The 13,262-nt window shown below is 42.6% G+C and overlaps 1 protein-coding gene across 1 annotated transcript in view; it reads right to left on the bottom strand.

The window, feature by feature from the left end:
- Nucleotides 1-13,262, bottom strand: part of SCUBE2 (signal peptide, CUB domain and EGF like domain containing 2) — a 48,769-nt gene that overhangs the window by 31,003 nt on the left and 4,504 nt on the right. The window contains 5 exon segments of the mRNA XM_026070672.1: nt 59-184; nt 5,952-6,086; nt 9,221-9,346; nt 10,954-11,076; nt 11,721-11,773. Coding sequence (XP_025926457.1) covers nt 59-184; nt 5,952-6,086; nt 9,221-9,346; nt 10,954-11,076; nt 11,721-11,773 — 563 coding nt within the window.

The following is a 13,262-nucleotide window of genomic DNA, read 5'->3' as shown; positions in this document are numbered from 1 at the left end:
AACAGAACACTATTTGTTCAGTTTAGGAAGCCATAAGAATATGCAGAATGTTGCATACAAATGCAGCTCCTCTGGTTCTTGGACAGCTCAAATCCTGGTCGGCATTCACAGGCAACCCCTCCTTTGGGCGTTTCTCTGCAGATGTGGGCACAGCCATGATCTTTATTCATGCAGCTCATACCTTCTGCAAAACAAGACAAGTGCAAGAGCATCAGCATCCTCAGCATCTCTGTGTGCAGGCAGCAGCCAGATAAAAACATCAGTCCAATACACACACAGCAAACCACCTGTTACTTCTGGGAAGGCTCTACAGTGTTAGGACAAAAAGCATCAGTTGACAGACAGGAAACGTAAAAAGTCCAACCCTGCAAAGCCAGTGCCCCCCCCATCCCCCCAGGCCTTGTCAGCTCTGATCTTTTATGTTCCCATGTCCTTTGATTGCAAAGTCAAAATGCAACATCCCTAGATTTGTAGAGCACCTGCATTCTCATCTGGTCTTCTCAGTCAATCATATCACTATTTATAAAACCTCCCGATTCCTTTTACAATAACTGCAAGGTGGCTGACAGCTGGCAAGATCAAAGCCTAAAGTGAAGTTCTTAACTCCCTGCTTAAAAGAGCTGCCACCAGGCACAGCAATGCCTAGGCCAGAGACACAAAAATCATCCCCATTTCAATTACTGGCCTACAGAGCAGATGCCCCAGCAGTGACCAAGTGACCAGGCAGACATGCAGGTTGTACCTATGCTGTATCTTAACTTTCTTTTGTTTGTACCATTGCATTTTCATTTTTTCCAATTTCAACAAATACCTCTCAAAATAACCCCGCTTGGGATTATCACACTTTTCTGTATCTCTGCGTGGCTCTCTAGCTGGATAGAATTTAGTGCACACCAGTGCCTACTGAAACGAAACAAAAAAGCAGTGTGACACTAGTGACTTTCCGCCTTTTGGTTCACCTCATAAAAGCATCTTGTCATTTTTGTCTCAGAGTTACAAGTTCTTCACACACCAGCACTCAATCACTTCCCAGTGTCTTGCCTGGCCCTTGCAAAAAGTTAGAGCCAAGTAAGCAGAGAGAAAGTGTTCCTAGAATTATTGTAAAAACCACTTTCACCTTGTTCAGTGGTTCAGCTAAATCAATGCCTTGGCCATTGGCAAGATCATAACACGCTTTGTACACACACAACTTAAAACCACACAGCAGCTGGCTGAGTTATCAAACCTGATCTTTAGGCCAAAATAATAGTTTCCTTCTAATAGTAGACCATGGTACACCTCAAATTCTTGCTGAAACCTTCTATATTGCTACAGAATTGGGAAAGAAGAGGAGACTCGAATGTTCCACTCAGGTATATTGAGAGCACACTTTTACTATCAAATGCACCAAGGCTGAGCATTTGGCTTTTACAAGACAACATGTTACACCAAAACACTCTTTCTTCTTGACAAAAACACTTAATGTGAGTAGACTTAGATTCAGTGTACTTAGGCTATGAGGATTTAACACACTGAAGGTCTGATCCTGCATTAACTGAATTAACTTCCACTGAGTTGAGCAGAAGCAGGATCAGACAGAGAATGAACAGGGTGACCATGCTGCTAAAACGGGACCACATGAACAATTCCACACTCTATATGTTTTTAAAGCATATACAGCCCCCTTTGCAGCCCTATTACTAATTGAAACAAAATACTATATTGGCAAGTAGAGGTCAGCTCTTCACCATTATTCCATTACACTTCAGTTAGGTCCTTACTCTGTGCACAGCTATTCTCACCATCCCAAGCACAGGCTACAGTACTCTTCCTATATTAAGAAAGCTTTAAGCAACAAAAGAATGGACGTTGCAGAGCCTAGATTATTTTGCTCTACTGGCTTTTTGATTCCTTTCCCACAGAGAGAACTCTGTAGAAGTCTAACAAGACAATGACACTTCAAATCCTGCAGCATGCAGAAACAGCCCAAGAAGCCCACGTGAAAGCTGTCATCCATTATTGTGCTGTCAGTCAAAGAACGGGGCAATCCATAAAGATCACAAATTAGCCTTATTAACTCCTGTGGTTTTGTGACATTTCTGCCCTTAAACATGCAATATGATCTGGTCTGTTAACTCAGAGGTGTTAGAAAGCATTAAGAGAATTAGCAGCTTCGTTTCTGTTAACAAAGTTATTTTTTGTCTCTACTGAGCCACCAAAGGGAAAACTGTTCAAAGCAGGTACTTTGGTAAAGTTCACTGACATCAGACAAATGGTTCAAATGCTGAATTGGAGATTGTTCAGTTCTGAGTGAGCAGAATTCAATCACTTTTCCACACAAAGCTAAAAATCCACTTTCCAAAACAGGGCCATTGTAATAACAAAGCACATATTGCGTAACAAGATACATGACTGGAACCACCAAAGGCTACCTGACCAAAAAGACAGCATTTGACAGAAGAGAGAGACATCCACATGTTCTAACACTGACTATGAAGCTGCTGCATGTTTCTAAAGGTGACAGAAGATTATTTTCTTCCATTCAGCTCCATTTTATAAGGTTGCGTTACAGAAATGTCAGTGCAACTGTAAATGCTGTGTGACTGCAAACTCCTTCACGGACACAGGGTCTCCCAGGTCACACTGTTCCAATGGCAGATTGTGGTCCAGACCCAAGCCATAAGTAAATTTTTTTCAGATCCCACCAGGCACTTCCCAGACACACAACTTCTCGTGCAGGAGATCCTGCCCTGCTGACACACAAGGTCCCCAAGAAGGACAAGTCTTCTGATGCAGCACTCCCAGCCAAGAGAGCAGAGTCCAGATGCTTCCTGGCCCAGCAGAGCCTGAGCCAGGGTGCTCCCTTCTGATGTCTGGATGTTTGTGAGGTTACCTACCAAACCTTGATGAGATCTGAGCACTCCTATTAATGGCAAGACATAGGCAAAGAGCCAGCATGGTTTATCCCTATCAGGACACAGTAAATTCACCATTTATGCATATCGTCTCTCTTTACGTCTTTGTATTCTTTATCCAGAAGATGTAGGGACATCGGCACCAATCTGCTGAGAACATTAAGGCTCCGGTTAGGACATTTCCAGACAGGCGCTCAGTAGGACAGAGGAAGAGGACGCAATTGTACTGGACCTACCAGAGACTCTCAGAGGCGGTCCTCTGCTAGCCCAAGGTCAAGGAGTACAGCCAGTAGAGCAGGGCATCTCAGAAATGCTTTAGCCTTTTTGCATGCTTTCTATAGCCTTGCATGAAGGCCACATTTTTGCAAAAAGCTTTCTGACTACCACTGTTCTCCACAGGCAGAAAGAGTTCAAGAGCAAGAGCTGAGAGGGCGCCCTGTGCATCAGTCTATGCAGTGATTTCAAATGAGGCCTTCATTTTGCAGGTCCAAATCAGTCCCATTGTCTCAGTCCAAAAAGTAAATAGCTATGGCTCTGTGACATATCACATGAGAGAGTGGCAAGATTTGTCATGAATAGCAGTAGCAGCTGCAAGACATGGTGCATATTTAATAGTGAAAACTCCACGTGTTCTTTTAAATTTTCATACTCTCTAATACGCAGTAAGTTAAACAAACATGGAGACAAGCTGCATGTCCATGGCTGACCTGCTGGCCAGAGCAGCAGCCTCCCAGAATAAATCCTCTATGTATAGATGAAGAAAAGCTAACTGAGACCAGACAGCCAAGGAAAAATTAGAGTTGTGCAGAACTCATCAAGACACACTGAGTTTGTGCCGTTTAAGCAGGGCCTAGGCAGAACCATCAAACCTCCTCAAAGCATCTCTCTGTTTTGGACCAACACAATCAGATGAAGATCAACTTTAATTATTAAACTCTCCTCTAATAGCCACCTGACCTTGAGTCTCATGTCACAGTCCTGGGAGAGGCAACAAGGAACCCAGAGGATAAGAGCAGATGGATTTGGAAAGGCAGGTGAGTCTGAGGCATCCCCATTACACTGGCCACCAGGAGGAATACAATAGCCTCAAGCCTCCACATTTCTCCTATTTCAACTCCAGTTCATTCTTCGACTCTGTATGTAAAGGTCAATATTTCAGACCACTAGGAAGGACCTCTCAAGCATCAATGTGTGCACTCACTTAACACAGCTGGGAGACAGGGAAGGAGATATTCCCTTATCCCTTATATTACAGGTAAGAAGTGAAACTGAATAGATGGGTTAGGATGTAGGTGCCAAATGCTATTTAGATCAATGCTATGAGGTCAGCAAGAGGACTAATAAAGGGTGTACTCTACGGGAGGGGCATATATGTAGCAAAGTAATAGAGAAGACCTAGAGATGAGCAGAAAAGGAGAGAAGACCAAAGTGAGGGGAGACACAGAACAATGAGGTTTGGCTTACAACAGACCTGCCCACCCAAAGAAAGAAAAGACAGAACTCCTGTGGAGTGTGAGAAGAATCATGAAAAAACAGCAACAAGGCAATGACCTGAAAAATATGGCCTTAAAATTAAAAACTACACTTCTGTGTTTTGGTATCAAGAGAGACACATTTCGGGAAAAAACAGTAAGGGTTTTTTTCTTAAAACTGGTTTCCATAAAAATACATTTTATTAAATATTTCTTAGAAAAACATGCACATTATTTCCCTCTTGCTTTTATTTTTCAAAGAAAAAAATGACTAAATTAAGTGGACAAAATTCTTTTTTGCCCAAAAGCAGAAGAGAGGTGGAGTCCAAAGGGACAATTTAGGGAACAAAAAGTAAAGCTAGGAAATACTTCTGCTGTTAGGACAAGTGAGAAGAGAGAGTAGAGCATATTCAAGAAGAGGCAAAGAAGAAAAGAGTTGGAAGCTTTTCCTCTCATGGCATCAGACAAGACGAGGAGTTCAAGCAACTGACTTTCACCCTTAGATTCACCATCCACATATGCACATAAACAAACATTGCTGCTAGTAAGGAAATACGAAAGGAGAAGCATTGCCCCCTCATTGCTGCCTTCTCACTTATTGTCACTCCTGGCTCAGGTCCTGCAGTAGCAAGCTGGGCAATGGCCTGAGAGATCACGATGTATCAGAGCAGGTCCCCAAGCAACCAAGCCCAGTACCAGAGGGGCCAAGAACACAAATTCTTAATTCAAACAGAAGGTCAGTTCAGCTACGTCAGATGACAACCACCTCAGCACACTCATCTCTGGATGGCCATATATGTCTATAAATGCTAATCTCTTTACCATGGGGATTTTTAAAGTGAGATTTGTTTATTCATGCTCAGATTCCTCTTATAGTCATGCCAACGATAAGCTTTAGATTAAAGAAAATTTTGCAGCTTTAAATACTTCTTAGTATGATATTCACTGTACAGTTCAAGGACAACTCCCTGATCTGAGCAACCACTTTAAAGCATTCCCTAAGGGCCTCCAAAATAATTTTGTTCAACCTAATATCTAATTAGGCATCCAAGGCTCTCTGATCTCTCAAAGGTCGCTTCATAAAGGCTTCACTCAAAACAAAGAACAAGATTTGAATACCCTTGGGGCTGACAAACAATAAATCTCTTTACTGAAACCTAAATGGTGTACAGGGAATCTAAAAGGTACCTGAAGGTACTGAAGGTTATTTCCCTGTCACTGAAGTCAGTGGAAATGGTCAGAACTCACTGTTCTGCACTATGTTGCCATTCCCTGGATCAGAAGTTAGCCCAGCTACACAACAGAGCACAAAGTATACTGGGAGTACAGCAGTGCAGCTGTTWACAAAAGCACAACACTACAGACATTAGGGTGAGATCAAAGGGGCAGGCGGGATGTGAAGAGCTTTCTAAGTCACTTAAAAGATCCAGACACACAGTTCCTTTTAAAATGAGTGAAAACTTCAAGATCCCTCCCCATCTTTGAAAAACTCAAACTAAAAATACTTTTGAAGTTGCCATAGAGATTTTGCAGCAAGATTCTGTGAAAAACTCCTGCTCTGTGCCTGGAAGAAAGCAGCCCGTACCTTCTGAGCGGTGAATGCAGGTGTGCTGATTGTCACTTAGGAAGAACCCTTCCTTACAGCGACATTCATAGCTCCCCACAGTGTTGACACAAACATGCTGGCAACCACCGTTGTTGAACATACATTCATCTGTATCTGAAAGAGACAGAGAGAGAAAGAGAGAGAGAGATCAGCTTTGTATCTGCCTCACTACAATGGAAGTCACCACTACAAATTAACACCAAGACCTCATATTGGCAGAGGCCACTCAACATGCAGAACAGACACCTACTCAGCATGTAACTATCCAGACAGCTTAGATACCCTGAGCCAGACCGCTTTTTTTACCACCCTTGGAAAAGTGTATTTTTGTTGCTTCTCTTCCCCTCTTTGCACAGTTTGCCAGATCAGTCACAGGGCTCCAAGGAAATTCTGGACAATTAACCAGGAAGGTGGAGTAGCCTGGGGGAAGCCAGAAGCAGCTGCCCTGGCTGCACCCTCCATCTAGGAGAAGGCACCCTGCTTTGCAGGGCAGCTGGAGACTGTTGCCACTAAGCAAGCTGGCATGTTTACACCTAGGCTGAACATCCATACATGGCTCTGTCTGGCTCAGGGATACACACTTCGGCTTCAAACCCATCCAAGCAACAAGAGGATTTTTTTCAGGAAACTCTGCATTCTGAGGCTAAAATAGAACAAGAAAAATACCAACCTCAAAATCAGTTTGGATTAAATATAAAACTCTCATCTTTCTTCTGACTTTCACTCTAGTTACAAATCACATACCACATCTGATGCTTGGGTTGATTCATTATCCTCCTCCCTCAGCTCTAGCTCATCATTGCTTATATTAAGGATGCTGCTGTGCTGCCTAACTGTGGTCAAGGACAAAAGCAAAAATTCTTGAAATAGTTTAAGTAGTGCTGATTTTGCAATATTCAGAACTTCACCAAAACCAGAGAATATAGGAAGTCTCTGCTTGCAATATAACCAAGAGAAATGAAGAGAAGAAAAATTTCAGTTAAGCCTCTGAATCACAGATGTTCATCCCAGCCTCCAGTTCTTCTGAATTTTATCCCTTAATAATGGCAGATTTTTGTAACCTCTACCAGCAAAGAATTTTCCTACCCCAGTTTTATGAGATGGCAATCTGAAAAGGAAGCAAAAATGCTTAGTACCTTAAAAATGTGATAAAAAACTGCTGAGGCAAAGCACTGGTCTCATTGCAAGTTCAGATGGAATGCCACATTTGCTCTCTGTTCTGTTCATTGTTCCTGTGCTAACAGTACAATGTTTTTAAATTAACGCTTAAGCATTTCTGGCATAAAACAGCTGTCTCCCTCCCCCCCCCCCCAAAAGCCTTTAGAGAAAAATAATGTAGCATTACAACAGATTTAATTTCTACTGAAGGCAATGAGTAAGCCAATTGGATGCAAAAGAATGTGACCTGCCATAGCAACAAAAGCGGCTGACATATCTCTATCACAGAAAAGCAGAGTATTTTAGAGCTCTACAGTGATGTGAAAGTGCAAACAATCATGAATAAACAGCCACCATAAGTCTTCAATACTACAGATTTGAACTCCAGCAGATGTTTCTGTCTTACAGACCTTGGAAAGCTTACAGAATACCATCTCTTTCCAACAAGTAATTGTCTATTTGGCTAAAACCCAGGCCCACAGCTGAGATCTTCAAAAATCAGGGTTAGAGGGGGGCAACCATGGTGTGAACAAAGTAAATAAACAGATTAAGAGAGGATGTGATCCAATTTGCTGTATGCCAAAACATTTATTTAAAGTTTACATCACATCTCAAAATTAGCTGGTCAATGATAAAAACTTCATTTTATGTCAGTGACAGTTTTATTTTTAAAAGTCTGCCACGCAATATTGAGCAGCTTCACAGCAACGTAAAATGATCTAAGTTACATCTATATCTAACTGGATCGCAAGCCAGTCAGCAGAAATATGCTCTGGAGGGGCTACTGGATGGAAAGAGAATACACCCTTTGGTGGCATTATAAGAGGCTCACATTTAGCCCTTCATGCTAACCTCAACTGAACTCCACCCTATGTTTACACAAAAAGAAAAATAAGATCCCTTTTCTAATATTTTGAAGCATCAGCAGATATTTTGCTTATCTCTGTGTACTTTCTCTAGTGAAATACTTGGTGACTTCACCCTCTCCTCCACTTATATTGTAACAAAGTTAGTCTGTGCACACAGGCCCCAGGTTCCCACCAGGTGAAACTCAACAGAGTCTCACAGCAGAGCTTTTCTGATTTGTCCCAGCGCAAGATACAGCCCAGGGATGGTTTGATCCCCCACCTRATCTGCCATATGCTAGTGTGAAATATCCCAGCCAAGCTAACTGCAGTCTTGAAAGTATGTTGTGGGAGCAAGTTTCTTCCGACATGGGCATGGAAGTCTGCCAGGGCAATCCACAGACAGTGCAGTTGAAGAAAGAAACTGAGCCATCTCTGAAATAGTAAATGGGACAGGTATCAAAGTGCAGGATGGGATACTCAGCTTGGGTCCTGCAAGTAGGACAGCTTCATCCCCATGAGGCTCTGTCCCAGGCCTGTGCCAGCAGGCTGGCAGCTCATGCATTCCTGTACACTGCTGCACTGTGTGCTGAAGAATATCATCACAGTAAAGTCACAAGACCTTGCTACCCATTTCTAAAGATTTTCACCTACTGGTCCACAAAAAGAAGTAAAACCAAACAACCAAAAATCCAAAAAAAAACCCCAAAAAAATAACCCTTGTCTTAGTCCCTTTGTACTTCCATGCCCCTTTATCGTATACAGCTACTATACACTACAAATCTTGTGTCCCTTCCTTACAGCTTACATCCCATGAAAAACTCTGACAGAATAAGAGCGAGAAGTCCATATATTATAGACCTAGATCTACATCTGAGAGAAAAGATTTCTAAGCCCAAAACCAAAGCTGAGAATTGACCTTAAACTAACTTTGGAATGGAAAAGGTAATGATACCACATGTTCCTTTCTAGAAACAATTTTAGCATAATAATAGGTGATACTTCACACATTTTAATCTGAAGCACTTAGCAAAAACGTGGCACAATTATCCTCTCATTTTACAGATGGGGAAAGAGATTCACTAAACAGTCACCCTGGGATGTCGCATCAGTACCTGGAATTCCTTAATCCTAGGCGTAACATTCTTCTCTAGCTAAGCTGATTCAGCACAGCGTCTTCCACGGATACAGTTAAAGGGTTAAGTTAGCATCGCTACTTGCAATGTTCATGAGCACACTTCTTACCCAGGCAGTTGTGGCCATCGTGAGCCAACATGAAGCCATCATAGCAAGTGCAGCGATAATTTCCTGGAATGTTGAAACACTCGTGCACACAGCCGCCATTGAAGTCGTTATCACATTCATCAACGTCTACAGAATAAAGCAAAAGTCAATATGATGGATGCTTGCTTGAGCATTATAGACAGGTTGTGGTGCAAACATGTAAATGTTAACAGCAACTGCTGTCTTAAATCATCGTTGTCTTGCAAATAGGCTATACTTGACATATTTCTTGTTGAATGTTTTTAGAAAGTCACAAATTCCTCGAGATTCCCATGTAGTTTTATGTTATAGTTTAAGCTAAGACTGCTGATTAAACAACAATCTAATTATTAGATCAAGTGATACTCCTAGATGAAAGCAATGCAATCGGCTCTCCTTTGCTTTTGTAAACCAGAAATAAATCAGGTGGCAAGACAAAGAGTATCTTGTTTAAAATCAGCCTGAGGAATAAAATCATCTTCCATATTTTAAACCATTACTTTTAAATTTCCTTCCTGGTCTTAACAGAAATACTTAATGCTTTCACACATAATATCATGTACAGTTTTAGCAACCCTGTCTTGAAAATGCAACTAGATGATTAAGAGGATTCACAGACACACACACAAACAAGACAACAGGTGGGTGGGTGGATGTGCTAATGAAAAAGGTCCTGTATAAAGGCACACTGAGAAGTCAGGTTTTTTTCTACGTTCTCTGTAAGGACTCAATGGACAAATGTAAAGCGACAGAATAAAAGGGTGACATGATAAAAGTACACAAAATAACAAATAGAAAAGTTAATACCAGCAAGTCATCATCATGCCTCATCAAGGCAGAATTCAATTCAACTGAAAGCTCATACAAACATACATCATACAAGCAATTGATCTGTGGAACTCACTGCTGCATGATATCACTCTCACCAAAAGTCTTCACAGTATTCAAAAAATAGCATGTCCTAATTTGCTTGTAGCGTGGATAATCCACTCCAGAACAGCAAAAGTTAAAGATGATAAATCACAGGCTGGAAAATCATAAGGAGTTGTTCATAAAAAAAAAAGTTCTACCTCTAATGCTGGCAGGAAACTTCTGTGGTTACAGCATCACACGCATTCACATACTGCAATATTTCTTTCCCCCTCCTCAATCTACTAGTCACATTTTGGAAATTAAAAAAAAAAACAGTATTGCTGCTTTGATCTTGTAAACTATCCCCTGTGTTCCTCCAGCAAACAGTTACATTTTGAGCAGCTGCCAACCCTGAAGCTCAACACCTTCGCTTATACCTGTTATATTTATGAAAGGGGAAATGGCAAGAAGCAACCAAGGACTATGATAAAGCATCAAGTCTCCCGTTTCTGGGTACCAATCCAACCGCAATTAAAAGTGGATGGATACCCATCTATTTTAATACAGCTGGCCAAGGTGAGGGATCTTTGGTGCTGACCAAGATTTTTCAAGCGCAGGAGTATGTAGGACTTCCAAGACATCTTTTATGAAAATGAGATTTTTTTCCCCAGTATCCCTGACTGACATTTGCCTTCACCTTACAGAGAGCAGAAACTGTGCTTCTGCAAGGCAACTGCCCTCCACTTGGCACAAGGAACTTTGGCTTGTTGATTGTACCAGTTTTATAAAGTACTTCAGGACCTTTTAGGAAGGGGAGACACAATTACTGGTACAGGCAGAATATTGTGCTTCCGTTATTTTACCTTCACATTTCTTCCCTTCACCAGTGTAACCCACTTTGCACATGCACTTGTACAGCTTCAGGGTGTTTTGACAAATAGCATCTGGATGACAGTCATCAAGTCCAAGGGCACATTCGTCCACATCTGTGAAAAGACACCAGATTCAGAAGGAATGTCAGCAGGGGCAAAGTAGGAATACCTGGGCGCATCACTGACGAGGTGATGTAAGGCTCTGTGCGTGTGTGCATGCAGTGCACACGTGTGCATATGCATGTCAAATAAACATGCAGAGACAGTAGCTGAACCTAAATTTGTATTATGGCTGTACCCGCATATAGGTATATTTATGGGGGTGTGTGACTTCAGATAAGCTTGTATTAAGCTTTTTCTCCCACTTGTAAATACACCTACATCAATCCATTAAGGGCTAGATCCTCCATCAGATTTCGCTTACAAAGTTTTACAGAGATGCATCAATCTACAGCAGAAGAAGATATGACTTTCTCTCTCCACAGAAGTATGAAGGAGAGGAAAAAAGTCTGTTAATCTTTCTGGTTAACAAAAAAAATAGTCATTGAAGGAGTTCTTGGTCACAACCATGATATAACTGTAAAGAAGCATGATGACTTTTAAACCAGCATGGGGAGTTTAGAGAAATGTACTTTCAAAGTCACTACCACTCCCAACATATTAAAAGACTGACTTACCATTAAACAGATGGTTAATTTATTAATAATCCTAATTTTTAATATTAAAATAATATCTGATGAGCAACATCGCCAAGTCACCTGGCCAGCCATCACAACACACAGCATACTGACGTAAAATATCCAGGTGGAAACTCCAGAGTAGAGGAAATGAGAAAGAGAAACACCAACAGGAGGAAGCCCTGGAGATGAAGAAGTATAGACAGAAAAAGAAGAGTTATAGGCAGCAGAAGACATCAGCAGAAGTTTTTCATACTGCAGAGAAGGATTCAAACACAGAAAGAGAAAGACTTCCAGTGACTGGTTAAGAGGAAGAGTTGCAGAAGAGCCACCCTGTATCAGTTAAAAAAAAAAAAAAAGCTAAAATAACAGAATGAACTGAAGAGATATCAGCAGAAGGTGACTACTGGAGTAGTCAACCTTTTTTTTTTTTTTTTTCTGGTGAGGATCACTTTCTAACCGGGAATTTCAGCCAGCACCTCTCCCATTTACAATTACAGCATTCATCTCTTTCTATTTGCAATCACAAAATATGCCTGTAGGTACTGCACCAGTTGCCAGCTTCGGAAAGTATTCAGGTAGTTTGAACTCCTAATGGAGCTTGGCAGCAGGAAGCACGGCAATGAGCCAGTGCTACATAAGCAGTGCTTTCCTGACGCTCAGGTGCCCGCAGAAACGATAACTGCAATGGGGGCCTGCAGACACAGCCATCAGAAAACAAGGCGAAGGTGAAAAACAGCTGGAGACTGGCAGAATCTGCCTCTCTAGCAAGAAAGGACAGGCATTAAGAAAGGGTAGTGAACTGAGGGGGAGTCACACAGGGAGGGTGCAGGGAATTGCCGAGGGGTCTCCAGCTGGCGGGATTCAGGCGGATGGGGCAGGAGGAAAGGATGGGTAGGGAAGGAAAGCAACTAGGTAGAAAGAAACATTAACGGCATTCGAGCAGCCTTCGTAGCCACACACGGCAGTCTCCCCTCCCCAGCCCGGGCGGGGGGATGCACCTGCCCACAGCAAGGCTGCTCCCAGACAAGAAACGCCAAGGAGGGGTTTCTGTCACGCAGACATCAACCAGATTTGGCACGGCGGCTGTTCTGCGGCTGTGTTTTGCTTTTTACACTAAATCCTTGTGATCCACAGTGCGTGGCAAAGAACAGCAGCAAAAAACAGCGTTAACACATAGAGGCATACATTAATGCACACAGAAAGGAGGGCTAGGAAATTACTGGGCACATAGAAAGAGACTTCCCCTGTAGTGACAGTAGCCTGAGCTGAAGAGAGACCCTGGGGAAGGGAGACTATGAGCAAACATTGCAGCCTTAAACTTGGCAGCGAGGCGGACGCGGAGGAGGCTGCAGGAAGAATTACTGCGTTTATTCCTCGGCGACTGAACGCAGATTAAGCTGTGATATATGCAGGGTTTACGTCCCCGCTTTTTCTGCGGAGGTGAGACGTTAACCAGCTGCCCTGCCTCTGGGATCAACCCGCTCCAGAGGCGGCCCCAGGTGGAAACCAACATTTAAAAGTCACCGGAGGTGCCCGTAGCGGCTCCTCCAGGCAGGACCCCCCCGAGCCCGCTCGCCAACGGCCGCCCGCGGGCCGGCGGCTCCCCGAGAGCGCCAACGG

Source organism: Apteryx rowi, unplaced genomic scaffold, assembly GCF_003343035.1.
Source record: "Apteryx rowi isolate R43461 unplaced genomic scaffold, aptRow1 scaffold_107, whole genome shotgun sequence".
Lineage (NCBI taxonomy): Eukaryota > Metazoa > Chordata > Aves > Apterygiformes > Apterygidae > Apteryx > Apteryx rowi.
This window is presented reverse-complemented; position numbering and strand designations above follow the sequence as displayed.